Here is a 15344-nt window from a genome sequence, read left to right as displayed (position 1 = left end):
ATATGGAGGAACTGTGTGATGTCATCATGTCTATATGGAGGAACTGTGTGATGTCATCATGTCTATATGGAGGAACTGTGTGATGTCATCATGTCTATATGGAGGAACTGTATGATGTCATCATGTCTATATGGAGGAACTGTGTGATGTCGTCATGTCCATATAGAGGAACTGTGTGATGTCGTCATGTCTATATGGAGAACTGTGTGATGTCATCATGTCCATATGGAGGAACTGTGTGATGTCATCATGTCTATAAGGAAGTACTGTGTGATGTCATGTCCATATGGAGAACTGTGTGATGTCGTCATGTCCATATAGAGGAACTGTGTGATGTCATCATGTCCATATGGAGAACTGTGTGATGTCATCATGTCCATATGGAGAACTGTGTGATGTCATCATGTCCATATGGAGGAACTGTGTGATGTCATCATGTCCATATGGAGAACTGTGTGATGTCATCATGTCCATATGGAGAACTGTGTGATGTCATTATGTCCATATAGAGGAACTGTGTGATGTCATCATGTCCATATAGAGTAACTGTGTGATGTCATCATGTCCATATAGAGGAACTGTGTGATGTCATCATGTCCATATGGAGGAACTGTGTGATGTCATCATGTCCATATAGAGGAACTGTGTGATGTCATCATGTCCATATGGAGGAAATGTGTGATGTCATCATGTCCATATGGAGGAACTGTGTGATGTCATCATGGAACTGTGTGATGTCATCATGTCCATATGGATAAAAATATCAGAGTAATGTTTTCAGCATCTTGTAGAAAGTATGGCACAAAGAATGAAAGTAAAAGGGGGGGGGGGGTCGGTCCGACCTGGTACTAGTAGGGTGTACCTAATAAAATGGCCTGTATGTGTGTGTGTGTGTGTGTGTGTGTGTGTGTATGTATATATATATATTACACACACACATATATCTCCAGTATGTAAAGAATATCTCTCCAGTATTTGTCTCGGGCAGATTGATATATCTGGACCATCTTGCTTTAGCAGAATACTAACATTTACAGAACAGACTCAGCACTGGGCAGACAGAAGCAATGTTATGTCTACCAGAACACGACGCATGTAATTACATATTACCATGGAAGAAGTGTAATCTCTGGCTGACTGGGAACTATAATTTAAGGGTCAATAGAGGGGGCAATGCAACCTCCTAAAATGATGATTTATGTATTCTGTACTGGACTATGCCAATAGCATCATAGTCATGCACTTAAAGGGGTACTCCGGTGGGAAAACAAATGTTTTCAAATCAGCTGGTGCCAAAAAGTTAAACAGATTTGTAAATTAGTTCTACTTAAAAATCTTAATCCTTCCAGTACTTATCAGCTGCTGTATACTACAGAGGAAGTTGTGTAGTTCTTTTCGTCCGACCACAGTGCTCACTGCTGTACAATACAATCTGCAGACATCATGTTATAGAGCAGGAGGAGCTGAGCAGATGATATATACAATACATTACAATCTGCAGGTATCATGTTATAGAGTAGGAGGAGCTGAGCAGATGATATATATACAGTACAATCTGCAGGTATCATGTTATAGAGCAGGAGGAGCTGAGCAGATGATATATACAATACAGTACAATCTGCAGGTATCATGTTATAGAGCAGGAGGAGCTGAGCAGAGGATATATACAATACAGTACAATCTGTAGGTATCATGTTATAGAGCAGGAGGAGCTGAGCAGATGATATATACAATACATTACAATCTGCAGGTATCATGTTATAGAGTAGGAGGAGCTGAGCAGATGATATATATACAGTACAATCTGCAGGTATCATGTTATAGAGCAGGAGGAGCTGAGCAGATGATATATACAATACAGTACAATCTACACGTATTATGTTATAGAGCAGGAGGAGCTGAGCAGATGATATATACAATACAGTACAATCTGCAGGTATCATGTTATATATAGAGCAGGAGGAGCTGAGCAGATGATATATTCAATACAGTACAATCTGCAGGTATCATGTTATAGAGCAGGAGGAGCTGAGCAGATGATATATACAGTACAGTACAATCTGCAGGTATCATGTTATAGAGCAGAAGGAGCAGAGCAGATGATATATACAATACAGTACAATCTGCAGGTATCATGTTATATATAGAGCAGGAGGAGCTGAGCAGATGATATATTCAATACAGTACAATCTGCAGGTATCATGTTATAGAGCAGGAAGAGCTGAGCAGATGATATATACAATACAGTACAATCTGCAGGTATCATGTTATAGAGCTCCTCCTGCTCTATAACATGATACCTGCAGATTGTAATGTATTGTATATATCATCTGCTCAGCTCCTCCTGCTCTATAACATGATACCTGCAGATTGTACTGTATTGTATATATCAACTGCTTAGCTCCTCCTGCTCTATAATGCAGTAAGGTATTAGACAACAGGTTTTCCTTCTGACTACATCACTAACATTCAGCCAAGCTGCAAGGGTAGGTAAGTAAAATGTATGGGAAATGTACTGCAGATGTTCGGAGTTGGCGAGACATCCCGTTCTTAGACTGCTGGATACTACACAGAGCACACCGTGACCTACAGCCAGTGGAAACTATGGACACCCTAATCTCTAGAAAAATATAAAATACAGTGTCCTGTGTGCTCAAGGGCAGAGCAGGAAACATTTTCCAGCAGTATAATCTTGGCAGGAATACAGAATACAGTGAACATTGTAATCTCTTCCAGTCTGCGGTATACGGATTGCAGAGGGATGTGCACACCGAAAGTGCGCCCCGTATAAACTTTACACATAGAAGACCATACTACTCCATGAGTATCAGTCCCATCATTTTACATTATCTTTACACTTCAAAGGATGTTTCTTTGGCCCCCTTTACATATGTCTGGCGTCAGGTGTCAGTTCCCTCCGACGCTGCAAAAGCTGCACCGGAGGGCACATGAAGCCATAACCGATCTCATTCATTTGAATGGGACCGTTCACAATCATCCGGCGTCTCAGTTTAGTCTTAGTTAGGGTGCGTTCCCACAGGGCGTATACGCAGCGTATTTCACGCTGCGCAAAATTTACGGCAACAGCGGGAAATACGCTGCGTATCCCTTGCTCACTATACACACAGGGCTTTCCGGCGGCAGCCATATGTGTGTAGTGAGTTTTGGAGGCGGGGCCGTGTGCCGGCGTGTCCGTGACGCGCGGCTCCGCCTCCAAAACTCACTGCACACATAGGGCTGCCGCCGGAAAGCCCTGTGTGTATAGTGAGCAAGGAATACGCAGCGTATTTCCCGCTGCTGCCGTAAATTTTGCGCAGTGTGAAATACGCTGCGTATACGCCCTGTGGGAACACACCCTAACTAAGAGAGGTAAGCCACTGTCAGGCAAGCTCTTACCTCTTTAAGAACAAAAATGAAGTTAAAACCCAACATGCCTGACCTTAGTGCTGGGCGATATACTGGTTCATACCAAATACCGGTGTGGTTTTTCTGTACGATATGAATTTTTCTCTATACCGCAATACCGGTCGGGCCCCTCCCCCCCCCCCCCTTCCTCGAATGAATGAACTGAAATCAGCTGCAGCGCTCTACCCACATCGGGGAACTAATTAGGTTACCCGCAGGCGCTGGAAATTAATGAGTTGTGAGCCGCGGGCGCAGGACTTCTGTTCGGAGAACGGAAGCTGTCCCCTCCACCTGCAAGCGCAGAAAGCCAGTGGGCCGCGGGCCCGCGGCCCACTGGCTTTCAGCACTTGCAGGAGGAGGTGACATCTTCCATCCTCCATCCTGCACCCACGGCTCACAACTCATTCATTTCTAGCACCGCGGCTCACAGGAGGAGAAGGAGAGCAGCGCCTACGGGTAACATGATTAGTCCCCCAGAACACTGCGGCTGATAATTCATTCGAGGAGAAATGAGTGGGAAAAAAATACCATCAAATACCGTGGAACCGCCATAAGTTTGAAAAATACCGTGATCAACATTTTTGGTCATACCGCCCAGCACTGCCTGACCCTTCTCTTCCCCAATATTCTCCGTTAAGAGAGAGTTAAGGGGCCCCTATAAACATGAGATAGTCAGACAGTCCTGACAACTTTTTTTTCTTACATGCAAAGGGAGCCTTTGAAGGGGTACTCAAAAAAATTCAAATCAACTGTATCCAGAAAGTTATACAGATTTGTAAATTACTTCTATATAAAAATCTCAATCCTTCCAGTACTTATCAGCTTCTGTATGCTCCACAGGAAGTTGTGCAGTTCATTCCAGTCTGACCACAGTATTCTCTGCTGCCACCTCTGTCCGTATCAGGAACTGTCCAGAGTAGAAGTAAACCCCCATAATAAACCTCTCCTGCTTTAGACAGTTCCTAACACGGACTGAGGTGGCAGCAGAGAGCACTGTGGTCAGACTGGAATGAACTACACAACTTCCTGTGGAGTATACAGCAGCTGATAAGTACTGGAAGGGTTAATATTTTTTAATAGAAGTAATTTACAAGTCTGTTTAACCTTCTGGCACCAGTTTAAAAACCATTTGTTTTCCACTGGACTACCCCCTTAAGGTATGTTCACACAAGAACAAAATTATGCAGATTTCCTGCACATTTAAAATTTAATAGAGAAGTCAAAATCTGCAACATATCTGCAGATAAATAAATACATTTGCAACATTTCAGTCCCTTAGGCCCTTTTCACACTAGAAAAATTCAGTTGCAGCAGACTCCCATTTTTTTGTTCAATGAGATTCTGCTGCACCTCCCTGCACATGTCGGAATTTGTATACTTGTAGATTTGACTTTAAAAGTGCAAAAAAAATCTGCAATGAAATCTACAACTAATTCCTACCCAATTCGTAACAAAAGACATTGTTACGCCGAGCGCTCCAGGTCCCTGCTCCTCCCCGAAGCGCTCGCGGCGTTCTCTTCTCTGCAGCGGTCAGACCCGCTGACCGGGAGCGCTGCACTGTCACTGCCGGCGGGGATGCGATCCGTGTAGCGCTGCACTGTCACTGCCGGCGGGGATGCGATACGGGTTGCATCCCAATCCACTTACCTGTCTCGTTCCCCGGCTGTCACGTCCTGGCGCGCGCGGCCCCGCTCTCTAGGGCACGCGCTCGGCCTCGCTCTCTAGGGCACGCGCTCGGCCCCGCTCTCTAGGGCACGCGCTCGGCCCCGCTCTCTAGGGCACGCGCTCGGCCCCGCTCTCTGAGATTTAAAGGGCCAGTGCACCATTAATTGGTGCTTGGCCCAATCAGTGTCATCACTTCCCATTCTTATAAAAACCCACTTCCCCCTTCCTGTCCTCGCCAGATCTTATTGCCTTAGTGCCCTGAGAAAGCGTTATAGTGTGTTCCCAAGCCAGTGTTTCCAGACCTTCTGCTGTTGCCCCTGACTACGACCCTTGCTGCCTGCCCTGACCTTCTGCTACGTCCGACCTTGCTCTTGCCCTGTCCCTGTGTACCGCGCCTGTCTCAGCTGTCAGTGGGGTTGAGTCGCTATCGGGTGGAACGACCTGGGGGTTACCTGCCGCTGCAAGTCCATCCCGCTTTGCGGCAAGCTCTGGTGAAAACCAGTAACCCCTTAGATTCCGTTCCCCTGTTACGGCCCACGCCATCACCTCACTTACACAGAGGATCCACCTCCAGTGTCCTTGCTGCATACCAGTCCGGATCCTGACAGACATGCTGAGGATTTCAAGATCTGTCCGCATCATACGGATGGGATCTGTAAAATATCATCTACTATAATGCTACCAAAATCCACAGTGGATTTCAACCTGTTCGAATTTGCAGCAACTCCGTCCCATGTGAATTCAGCCTTAGGCCCCTTTCACACTACAGGTATCATCCTGTTTTTATACTGCAGTTATTTTACAATAACGGATGAAAAAAACAAAAACGGATGCAATAACTGGTAATAACTGATGATAACTGATGACCATCATCTGTTATTTTTAATGGGGTTTTTTTCTTCTTAAAAAAACCTGATGTCTTTCATCCGTTATCATCCGTTACTACCAGTTACATCCGTAGGTTTTTTTCTTAAATCAGGTTTTTAACCCCTTTTTTGTAAAGCTGTAATGAGCATGCTCAGTACAAAAAACGGATGTTCAAAAACCTGACAATAACTCATGATAACAGATGTTTTTTTTTTGAACATTCGGTTCCCATAAACTTCAATGTTAAATTTTAACATCCGGCTTTTCACCATTTTTTTAATTTTTTTTTGCCGGACCAAAAAAATTGTGCATGCACCGTCTTTTGTGCCAGCAAAAAAATAACTGACATGTTCAAAAAAAATCCCATTGACATGAATAGGATTATTTGCCAACCGTTTTCAGAACTTTTTGCCAGGAGTAATAACGGAGGTTTTTTTTACAGGATGATACCTGTAGTGTGAATGGGGCCTTACTGTCCACAGCCAATAGAATCCATCAGGATGTTACTTTATCATGGCTGCTTGGCAACAAAAGCATGACCTAAATTCTCCAACTAAGGAAAAACAAAGAATTGAGAAACGATGTTTTGTCTCAGAGTTTGCTGGCTGACTGAAGTTCAAGCACATTCCACAAAATACTTGGGAGGATATTTTGTAACATCCCGAATTTTTTTTATTTTTTTTTATAAGAGTTTATCTCAGGCATGTGCAGCAATCAGCCAAGGTCAGGTCCTACAAAACGGAGATACCAGGACGGGCACAGAGAACAGATTTTATACCAGCTGCTACTACCACCAGGCTGGGTCCACACAGATATTCCTGAAAATCTGCTGCAGATTTCACTGTTTACATTGAATGGGCGCTGTCACTTGGAAAAACTTTTGGCATGTCATAGAGACATGTTGAAAGTTTTGATTGGTCGTGGTCTTAGTGCTGAGACCCCCACCGATGACAAGAACGAGCAGGGAAAAGCACACAGCAACGCGCATTACTCCCCTCTTTTTCTCTCTGTCCCATAGCAGTGTTTCTCAGAGTGTCTGAAACTGTTGTAAAACTACAATTCCCAGCCTGCCCGGACAGCCTTTGGCTGTCCGGGCATGCTGGGAGTTGTGGTTTTACAACAGCTGGATGCTCCCGTGTTAGAAAACAGTGCCCCGTAAATTTATACTAGAGCAGCAAACCAACAAGAAAGTAAAGAGTGCTATTGCATTCTTATCCCAACTTGTTCTCCTGATCGGTGGGGGTCTCAGTGCTGAGACCCAGACCAATCAAAAGTTTTGATGTCCCTAATTTTTTTTATAAGGGACAGGCAACTTGCCTACTGAAGAAGGGGTCAATTTGAGCACCCTGAAACGCGTCTAGGCCGTTTCATCAAAGGAAACAGCAGCAATCGCCAGGTCCAGTGTAGTAGCAAACTGATGTTTATTGCATCAATAACAGCAACGTTTCGGCTAAAAATGAGAAAGGCTCATTTTTAGCCGAAACGTTGCTGTTATTGATGCAATAAACATCAGTTTGCTACTACACTGGACCTGGCGATTGCTGCTGTTTCCTTTGGAGAGAATGTGAAATGTACCCGTCTTTGGCGCTCGGGTGGATTACGGGCACATCCCCAGTGGTCATCCAGTGCTGGCTCCCTTTGCGTTTTTACTAGGCCGTTTCATCTGAACAGAGCGACATACAAGCACTACCTTAATTACCAACAACATCTGGACTTTATCCGGCACGGAAGTTCGCAACCCAAACCACCTGCTGCACTAACTACTGATCTCGCTCACTGAGCCTACCACAAGTCTGCTGCTTCTAGTGTGAGTCCGTCACCGACATCGGTGTTTGCTGACACCACGGACCGCTTACGAGGGAGCTCCTTGCCGGAACCCTCCAACTGCCAAGGCATTCACGCCGAGAACATCGCAGAGAATACAGCACTTGTTTCCATTGGCCCGCCGCAGTGCCGAACCAGAAGCCAGGGTGAGACTGTTCCATTCATTCTATATAAAGTGTGAGCGAATCCATCTAATGCCACTCTAACAATTGTGCCATCATTTGAAACATCTACTGTATTTTTTTGCCGGACTAACAGTCCAATTCGGAGCAATATCCATGGACTATTCTAGAATTCTTTAGGTAGTTGCTTCAACATCTATCTGTCATTAGGGCCCAGTGACAGTTTATTATTACTAATGCTCTGATCTTTTAACTACTATTTTATATTGATATTTGTTTTTTATTAAAATTTGCATTTTTTCAGAAACCATCTGTCTCATTTTTTATTCATTGTGTACCCAGTAGGGTGATATTCTTGAGGTGTGGTTAAATTTGCATACTAGATTTGCTGCGTATTTGCAGTGCTCAATCATTTAGTTTTAAAGTCTGTATGTCTGAATACATCCTTAAAGGGGTACTCTGGTGGAAAACATTTTATTTTTTTTAATTAACTGGTTGTAAATTACTTCTATTAAAAAAATCTTAAAGGGGTAGTACTGTGGAAAACTTTTTTTTGAATCAACTGGTACCAGAAAGTTAAACAGATTTGTAAATTACTTCTATTACAAAATCTTAATCCTTCCAGTACTTTTTAGGGGCTGCATGCTACAGAGGAAATGTTTATCTTTTTGGCTTTCTCTGATGTCACGACCACAGTGCTCTCTTCTGACCTCTGTTCTCCATTTTAGGAACTGTCCAGAGCAGCATATGTTTGCTATGGGGATTTTCTCCTGCTCTGGACAGTTCCTAAAATGGACAGCAGAGGTCAGAAGAGAGCACCGTGGTTGTGACATAAGAGAAATCCAAAAAGATAAACATTTCCTCTGTAGCATGCAGCCCCTAAAAAGTACTGGAAGGATTAAGATTTTGTAATAGAAGTAATTTACAAATCTGCTTAACTTTCTGGTACCAGTTGATTCAAAAAAAAGTTTTCCACAGTACTACCCCTTTAAGATTTTTTTAATAGAAGTAATTTACAACCAGTTAATTTAAAAAAATAAAATGTTTTCCACCAGAGTACCCCTTTAAGGATGTATTCAGACATACAGACTCTAAAACTAAATGATTGAGCACTGCAAATACGCAGCAAATACTGTATGTGTGAATATGCCCTAAAGTGGGTTAAACACTGCAAAAGTGGATTTTACTATCTGCAATGCAACTCATCAACAAGGCGGAAAATTGTGCAGCATATGGGAGAGACATGTACTTGTTTTATGCTGTGGATCTTACCAGCACAGATCTGCAGGGTAACCTCTGCAGTAATTCCATCTGTGACCCTCTTGTTTTAGCCACTCTTGACATTTTACATGACAGGGGTTAGTATTGGTGAGGGTCTGCAAGCTTTACAGACAGCACCCAAATGATTCCAGAACAATGGGGCCTCTTCATGCCCCCGTAATGGGCCCACACCAATTGCACAGGATCCACCACCAGACTTGAACCAATCCTTTCAGTACAAATCCCAAAATTTTTACTTACACTGGCCATAAACATAAACATGTAGACAATCTCTAGGAGTCATACGTATTGACAATGGAAGCACGGACAACATCTCAGGCCGATTCCAGGGAGCAGAATCATAAAAACGGAAAAATAATAATAATAATAATAATTAAAAAAAAAAGAGAGTCTCCAGCTTCCAGCATAAAATCCTACATTTATTGTAGTGTTAAATGTGAAAAAAATACAATTTTTCTTTTTTTAAGTGAAAAAGAAACATATGAAAAAATATAAACGTGTGAAAAAGAAACACATTTAAAATACATAAAAAATTTTAAAAAAAGTGAAAAACAAACAAACATCCTGAGAAAATAAAAAAGCTAATAAAATGTCAATGCATTTCGTTGTTAACAATCCATCATCTGCTGTCAGCAGGAGAGTAGATAGACCGTCATACACATTTATTGATCAACTGGATCCCCTGGAATCTGCCCATCTCTAATACAGTATTTTCCAACCAGGGAGCCTCCAGCTGTTGTAGAACTACAACTCTTAGTCAAAGGTTTTCCAGGCATGATGGGACTTTTAATTTTGCAAAAGCTGGCAGCACACTGGTTGGCAAACCCCGATGTAACGTGAAGGCCATTTTATGAGGCCCGCAACACATATCAGCCATAAATTCTGATTCATCATTGTAGTACGTTCATAAGTTTGCAATGCCACAAAGGCGATCATGCAGTGTATACAGTGATCCCTCAACTTACAATGGCCTCAACATACAATAGTTTCAACATACAATGGTCTTTTCTGGACCATTGTAACTTGAAACCAGACTCAACATACAATGCTTTGGAATCTGCGAAACGTGTCAATGGCTGGAAGAACCGACCAATCAGAATGGAGATTTCACTGGTAAAACCCCTGTGCATGTACTCACAGGTGTCTGGTAGCGCCCCCTACAGTACAGGGAGGTATTACATGTTCTGTACTCTTTACCTGTATTACTGAAGGGTATGCACTGACTGGTGTCTGGTAGCTCCCCCTACAGTACAGGGAGGTATTACATGTTCTGTACTCTTTACCTCTGCCAGGGTTAGCTGCTCCTTTGGACACCAAGTAAGGGCGGCTCCAATTTACTTATTTTTTTTATTATTATTTTTTTTAAATTCATTTTTTTTTTTTTTTTTTAGGACATTGCATGTTCTGTACAGGACCCTGAAGAAGCTTCTGTCCTCTACACAGACCAGTGTTTCCCAAAGAGGTTGCCTCCAGCTGTTGCAAAACTACAACTCCCAGCATGCCCGGACAGCCTTTAGCTGTCCGGGCATGCTGGGAGTTGTAGTTTTGCAACAGCTGGAGGCACCCTGGTTGGGAAACACTGAAATAAACAGTGATTTACAGCTCCCAGCAGATCTTTATTACTTTTATATATAAGGATTTGCTTTATCTGTATTATTTATCTACTTATTTATCTTTAATCCTCACTTTTTCCTATTTTTGGATGACATTTTGGTGGATTCAGAACCAATTACCAGGTTTCCATAGAGTTCTGGTCTCAACATACAATGGTTTCAACATACAATGGTCGTCCTGGAACCAATTAATATTGTAACTTGGAGGGACCACTTGTATGCCAGAAATGTTTGATAAGGAGAATGGTGGTCCCAAGACCCTCGTCTTATGATACCAGGCGTCTGCACCAAGATGAAGAAAGGGACAGCTGGCCGCACACGTGAGCACACTGTCGTTACAAGTGCATTTGCGTCTGACGCTATTCTTATATTTCTTTACTTGCAATATTCAAGGGCAGTCAATATATGCCAAAAGAATACAGTGACCCCCCCGACCTACGATGGCCCCGACATATGATGAAATCGACATACGATGGCCTCTCTGTCAGCATCAACATACAATGCTTTTTTATGTTGGGGCCATCGCATTAAGTGCTATCCGGCAGCACCAAAATGCTTAAGCTGCTGCCGGATAGCAGCTTAATGTTCCCCGTGTGGTACGGTAAGTATTACTTATCCCTCCACGATGCTCCGGGGTGCCCTCCGGGTCCAGCGCTGGTCTTCCGGTGTCTTCTCGGCCCTCTCCGATGACGTCAATACGCTGCTGCGCACGTCATCCAATAGGAATGGCGTACGCGGCGGCGTAATGACGTCGCTACGCAGGCCCAGTAAGGCCTTGCGGAAGACAGAAGAGGACCGGAGAAGACAGCGGAGGACCGGAGATGACAGAAGAGGACCGGAGAAGACAGCGGAGGACCGGAGATGACAGAAGAGGACCGGAGAAGACAGAAGAGGACCGGAGAAGACAGAAGAGAGCCCAGCGGAGGCCGGGGTCACCATCTCGAGCGGCGGGGACAGGTGAGTACAGCTTCCTATACTTTACATTGCACGAATCCCTCAACATACGATGGATTCGACAAACGATGGCTCGTTTGGAACGAATTACCATCGTATGTTGAGGGACCACTGTATTCTATTACTTATCCATTTCAATCAATGAGTGCCATAACTTAAGGGAATATAGACAGGGAAGTCCGTATTTAGAACAGGCCTCACTGTCTACTGAAAATCCACGACCCGAGTGTTTAATGTGCTTTACAGTAAATGATACACAACAATATAACCACATCCAATAGATTTCACATCAGTATTATCGATTACCAATGTCATTTCTCCTCCTGTCTTGAGCAGTCGTTACATTTATGGCCGGCATATATTTCTATATACAGATCACAGGCAAAGTAGCCGCACGCTCAGCCAATGCTAGTGTGCAATGATCAGCAGTTCCCAAACTTATTCTCCCTGAACTATGCAGTTTTCATCCAAGCGGATGCCGATGCTGTAGGGGAAAAAAAAAAAAACACAGCTGACAGTCATGAAACCAAGGAAACTACAGGACCTGAAACGGAGAAATACCCAATGCTGAGAGATGTGCACTGTCCTGGACACACGGAGACGCATATATACAGAGACCAAATATTCGGCATTGCTAAGAGATGGTCTATAAGTAGAACCATGCTGCTCGGCATACTACACATTTCTCTGAGAGGATATATATATTCAGCTAGACATTGTCTGCATACTTCAGTCCAACATTACTGCGAAAACAGGCAGCCGTACATACTTCTGCTATTAAGGAGTTAATAGGCCATGAATCTTACCCCTTGCTGTATACCCCAATGGGAACCCCTTGTCCTGGTCGGAAGAGTTGCCGACTTTCGTTCTCCATTCCTTGAGCTTGCAAGCCAAATGCAACATGGCTCCGGTGAACTGCAATCTACTCCCACTACCTTCTCCAAACACCAATTTGGCCCCTGAGGGCCCGACATGCTTCTTTGCATGACTGGCATTGCGTGATGCAACGTAAAATCCACTTGAAAGTGACAAGAGGGTCTTCCATTATCCTGAACTTGTCTTCATTTGACAGTCATTCCCAAGGACAAGGGAAGAGTTGAAGCAATAGTTGACAAAGGGTGGGAGGAGGTGACACCGTAAAGAGTTGACACATTCGAAAACAAAGCGAAAAGTGAGTGTCAAGGATCAGCTATCTGTATGACAGATCTGCTGCACCACAGAAGCTGGCGTACACAAGAGACGATTGAATGGAAGTGAGCGCAGGACATAGAAAACACATAGACGGACAGATAGATGAAAAGATAGACAAAAGAAAAACACAGAAAAGCATAACTCATGGAAGGGGAAGGTCCTCGGCACACAAAGAAAGAGTCACAGCCAGGCATCCACATACACAGGGGAAAACTCCTGGTCGCCTGTGAGGCAGCTGCCACAGGCCCTCACCCCACCCTGCATGTGCCTCTCCCCCTCTACCCTGTCCCTCTCCACACCCCTACCACTGTCTCTCTCCAGCCCCAAAGCTGACAGCAGCACAAGTGGGGGCTGGCTGGCCGCTGATTGGGGGGGGGGGGGGGCTGGGGGAATGAGGCTTAACCTGCCCATCAACACTGCCTAGACTGTCTGCTCAGGACACAGTCTGTGGGTACACACTGTATGTTTATCTATGGGATCCAGGCTATGCATGTAACTGTGCCGAGATGAGATTTTTACTAACACAAAGCTTGCCAGGCCATGCCAGGTTTTGCTTAAGGCTAGAATGCTTACGGTGCACCTAACACAGGTCAGCCAAACTGTGCATCTGACTGCTAGGAATGCCATGATGGGCATATGCCAGGGACGTGTCAGCCTATGTCAGATAAGGGCAATGCTGCGGGTTCAGAGATGAAATAACCAGCATTATATGCTTTGTAGAAAGTTTACAGAATCACTGTCACTTCCTGCGCATTCCTCGCTGTCACTCACTGAGCTCCCCGTGCGTACATAGCCCTCTCTCTTTTCTCTATGGCTTTCCGTCTTTCTCACGTTTCCTTCCTTCCTAAACATGTTCTCACTAAATGCAGATCTCAGGGACACTGGAAGAGTAGGAGAGAGAGGGTAGTCCAAAAAAACAAGGGAGGGTGAAGAGGACTGCACAGAATAAATTAAGAAATTCATAAGGTTGAAAAAAGACCAGAGTCCATCAAGTTCAACCTATATCCCTAATGATTCCCTACTGAGTTGATCCAGAGGAAGGCAAAAAAAAACTCATACTAGAGGTAAAAATTCCTTCCCGACTCCAAATATGGCATCAGAATAAATCCCTGGATCAATGTTCTGTCCCTATAAATCTAATATCCATAACCTGTAATGTTATTATTCTCCAAAAATGTATCCAGACCCCTTTTTAATAATTTTACAGAGTTCACCATGACCCCCTCCTCCGGGAGAGAGTTCCACAGTCTCACTGCTCTTACAGTAAAGTAGGGCTGGGCGGTATGAGCAAAAACGTGTATCACGGTATTTTTTTAAGTGATGGCGGTTTCACAGTATTTAACGGTATTCTCCCCCCCCCATGTGACCTGGGCACCGCTTCTCTCCCAACACCACCACACCCCCCCCCCCCAGCTCACAATTATCAGCTGCGCTGTTCCCACATCTGTCCCCACATCAGGTCACCCGCGTGCGCTCCTCTGCTCATCCTCCTATGAGTTGCGCGCAGCCAGCGCTAGAAATCTGTACTACAAATAACGTTTCCCGGGCTGCAAAAATAAACAAAATAAACTTTAACTAACCTGCCTACGTTCCCCCGTTGCTCTGCTACCGTCTTCACTGTCCTGATCTGCGGTCCTCTTGCAGTTACCTTGGGACAGGAAAGTCACAGAGCCAGCCTATCATCGGCCGGGGCAGAACATCGCTGCGGCCGGTGATAGGCTCAGCGCGCTGTTATGTATGCTCCTTACATGACAGTGGGCTCAGCCTATCAGCGGCCGAGGCGGGACATCGCTGCGGCCGGTGATAGGCTAATGGCTCTGTGACGTTCCCATCCTCAGGACCGCAGCGGAGGGACCATGAGGAGGGACCACGTCGGAAGGTAAGTTAAAGTTTGTTTTGTTTATTTTTGCAGCGTTATTTGTAGTACAGATTTTCAGCGCTAGCAGTCGGCAAATCGTATGAGGATGAGCAGAGGAGCGCACGCGGGTAACATGATGTGGGTACAGATTATCTGCGCTGATAATTCGGGGGGGGGCGGGCAAGCAGAATAGCGCTCGCGGGTCAAATATGACTAGTTCCCCGATGTGGGGACAGCGCGCTGCGGCGGATAATTCACTCATTCGAGGGGGGAGGGGCCCGACCGGTATTGCGGTATGGGCAAAATTCATATCGTGAGGGGAAAAAAAAAATAGGTATTCGGTATGAACCGGTATACCGCCCAGCCCTACAGTAAAGAACCCCCGTCTATGCTGGTGTAGAAATCTTATTTCCTTTAAACGTAGAGGATGCCCCCTTGTTATAGATACAGTCCTGGGTATAAATAGATCATGGGAGAGATCTCTGTACTGATATATTTATACATAGTTATAAGGTCACCCCTAGGTAGTCTTTTTTCTAAACTAAATAAGCCTAATTCTGATAA

At 44.5% G+C, this 15344-nt stretch overlaps 1 protein-coding gene across 4 annotated transcripts in view; it reads right to left on the bottom strand.

The window, feature by feature from the left end:
- ARHGAP23 (Rho GTPase activating protein 23) overlaps positions 1–15344 on the bottom strand; it is a 134273-nt gene that overhangs the window by 72194 nt on the left and 46735 nt on the right. For 3 of the 4 annotated variants that reach the window (XM_056547469.1, XM_056547470.1, XM_056547473.1), the window contains exon 1: positions 12538–13156. The exons of the other annotated variant lie outside the window; for it this stretch is intronic. In XM_056547469.1, coding sequence (XP_056403444.1) covers positions 12538–12726 — 189 coding nt within the window. In that variant the 5' untranslated portion in view covers positions 12727–13156. Of the gene's footprint in view, positions 1–12537; positions 13157–15344 lie in introns of those variants that run through there. 4 annotated transcript variants of the gene reach the window in all.

The sequence above is a fragment of the Hyla sarda genome, chromosome 12, assembly GCF_029499605.1.
Source record: "Hyla sarda isolate aHylSar1 chromosome 12, aHylSar1.hap1, whole genome shotgun sequence".
Classification (NCBI taxonomy): domain Eukaryota; kingdom Metazoa; phylum Chordata; class Amphibia; order Anura; family Hylidae; genus Hyla; species Hyla sarda.
Note: the sequence above shows the minus strand (reverse complement) of the source record. Positions and strands in the feature narration are given on the sequence as shown.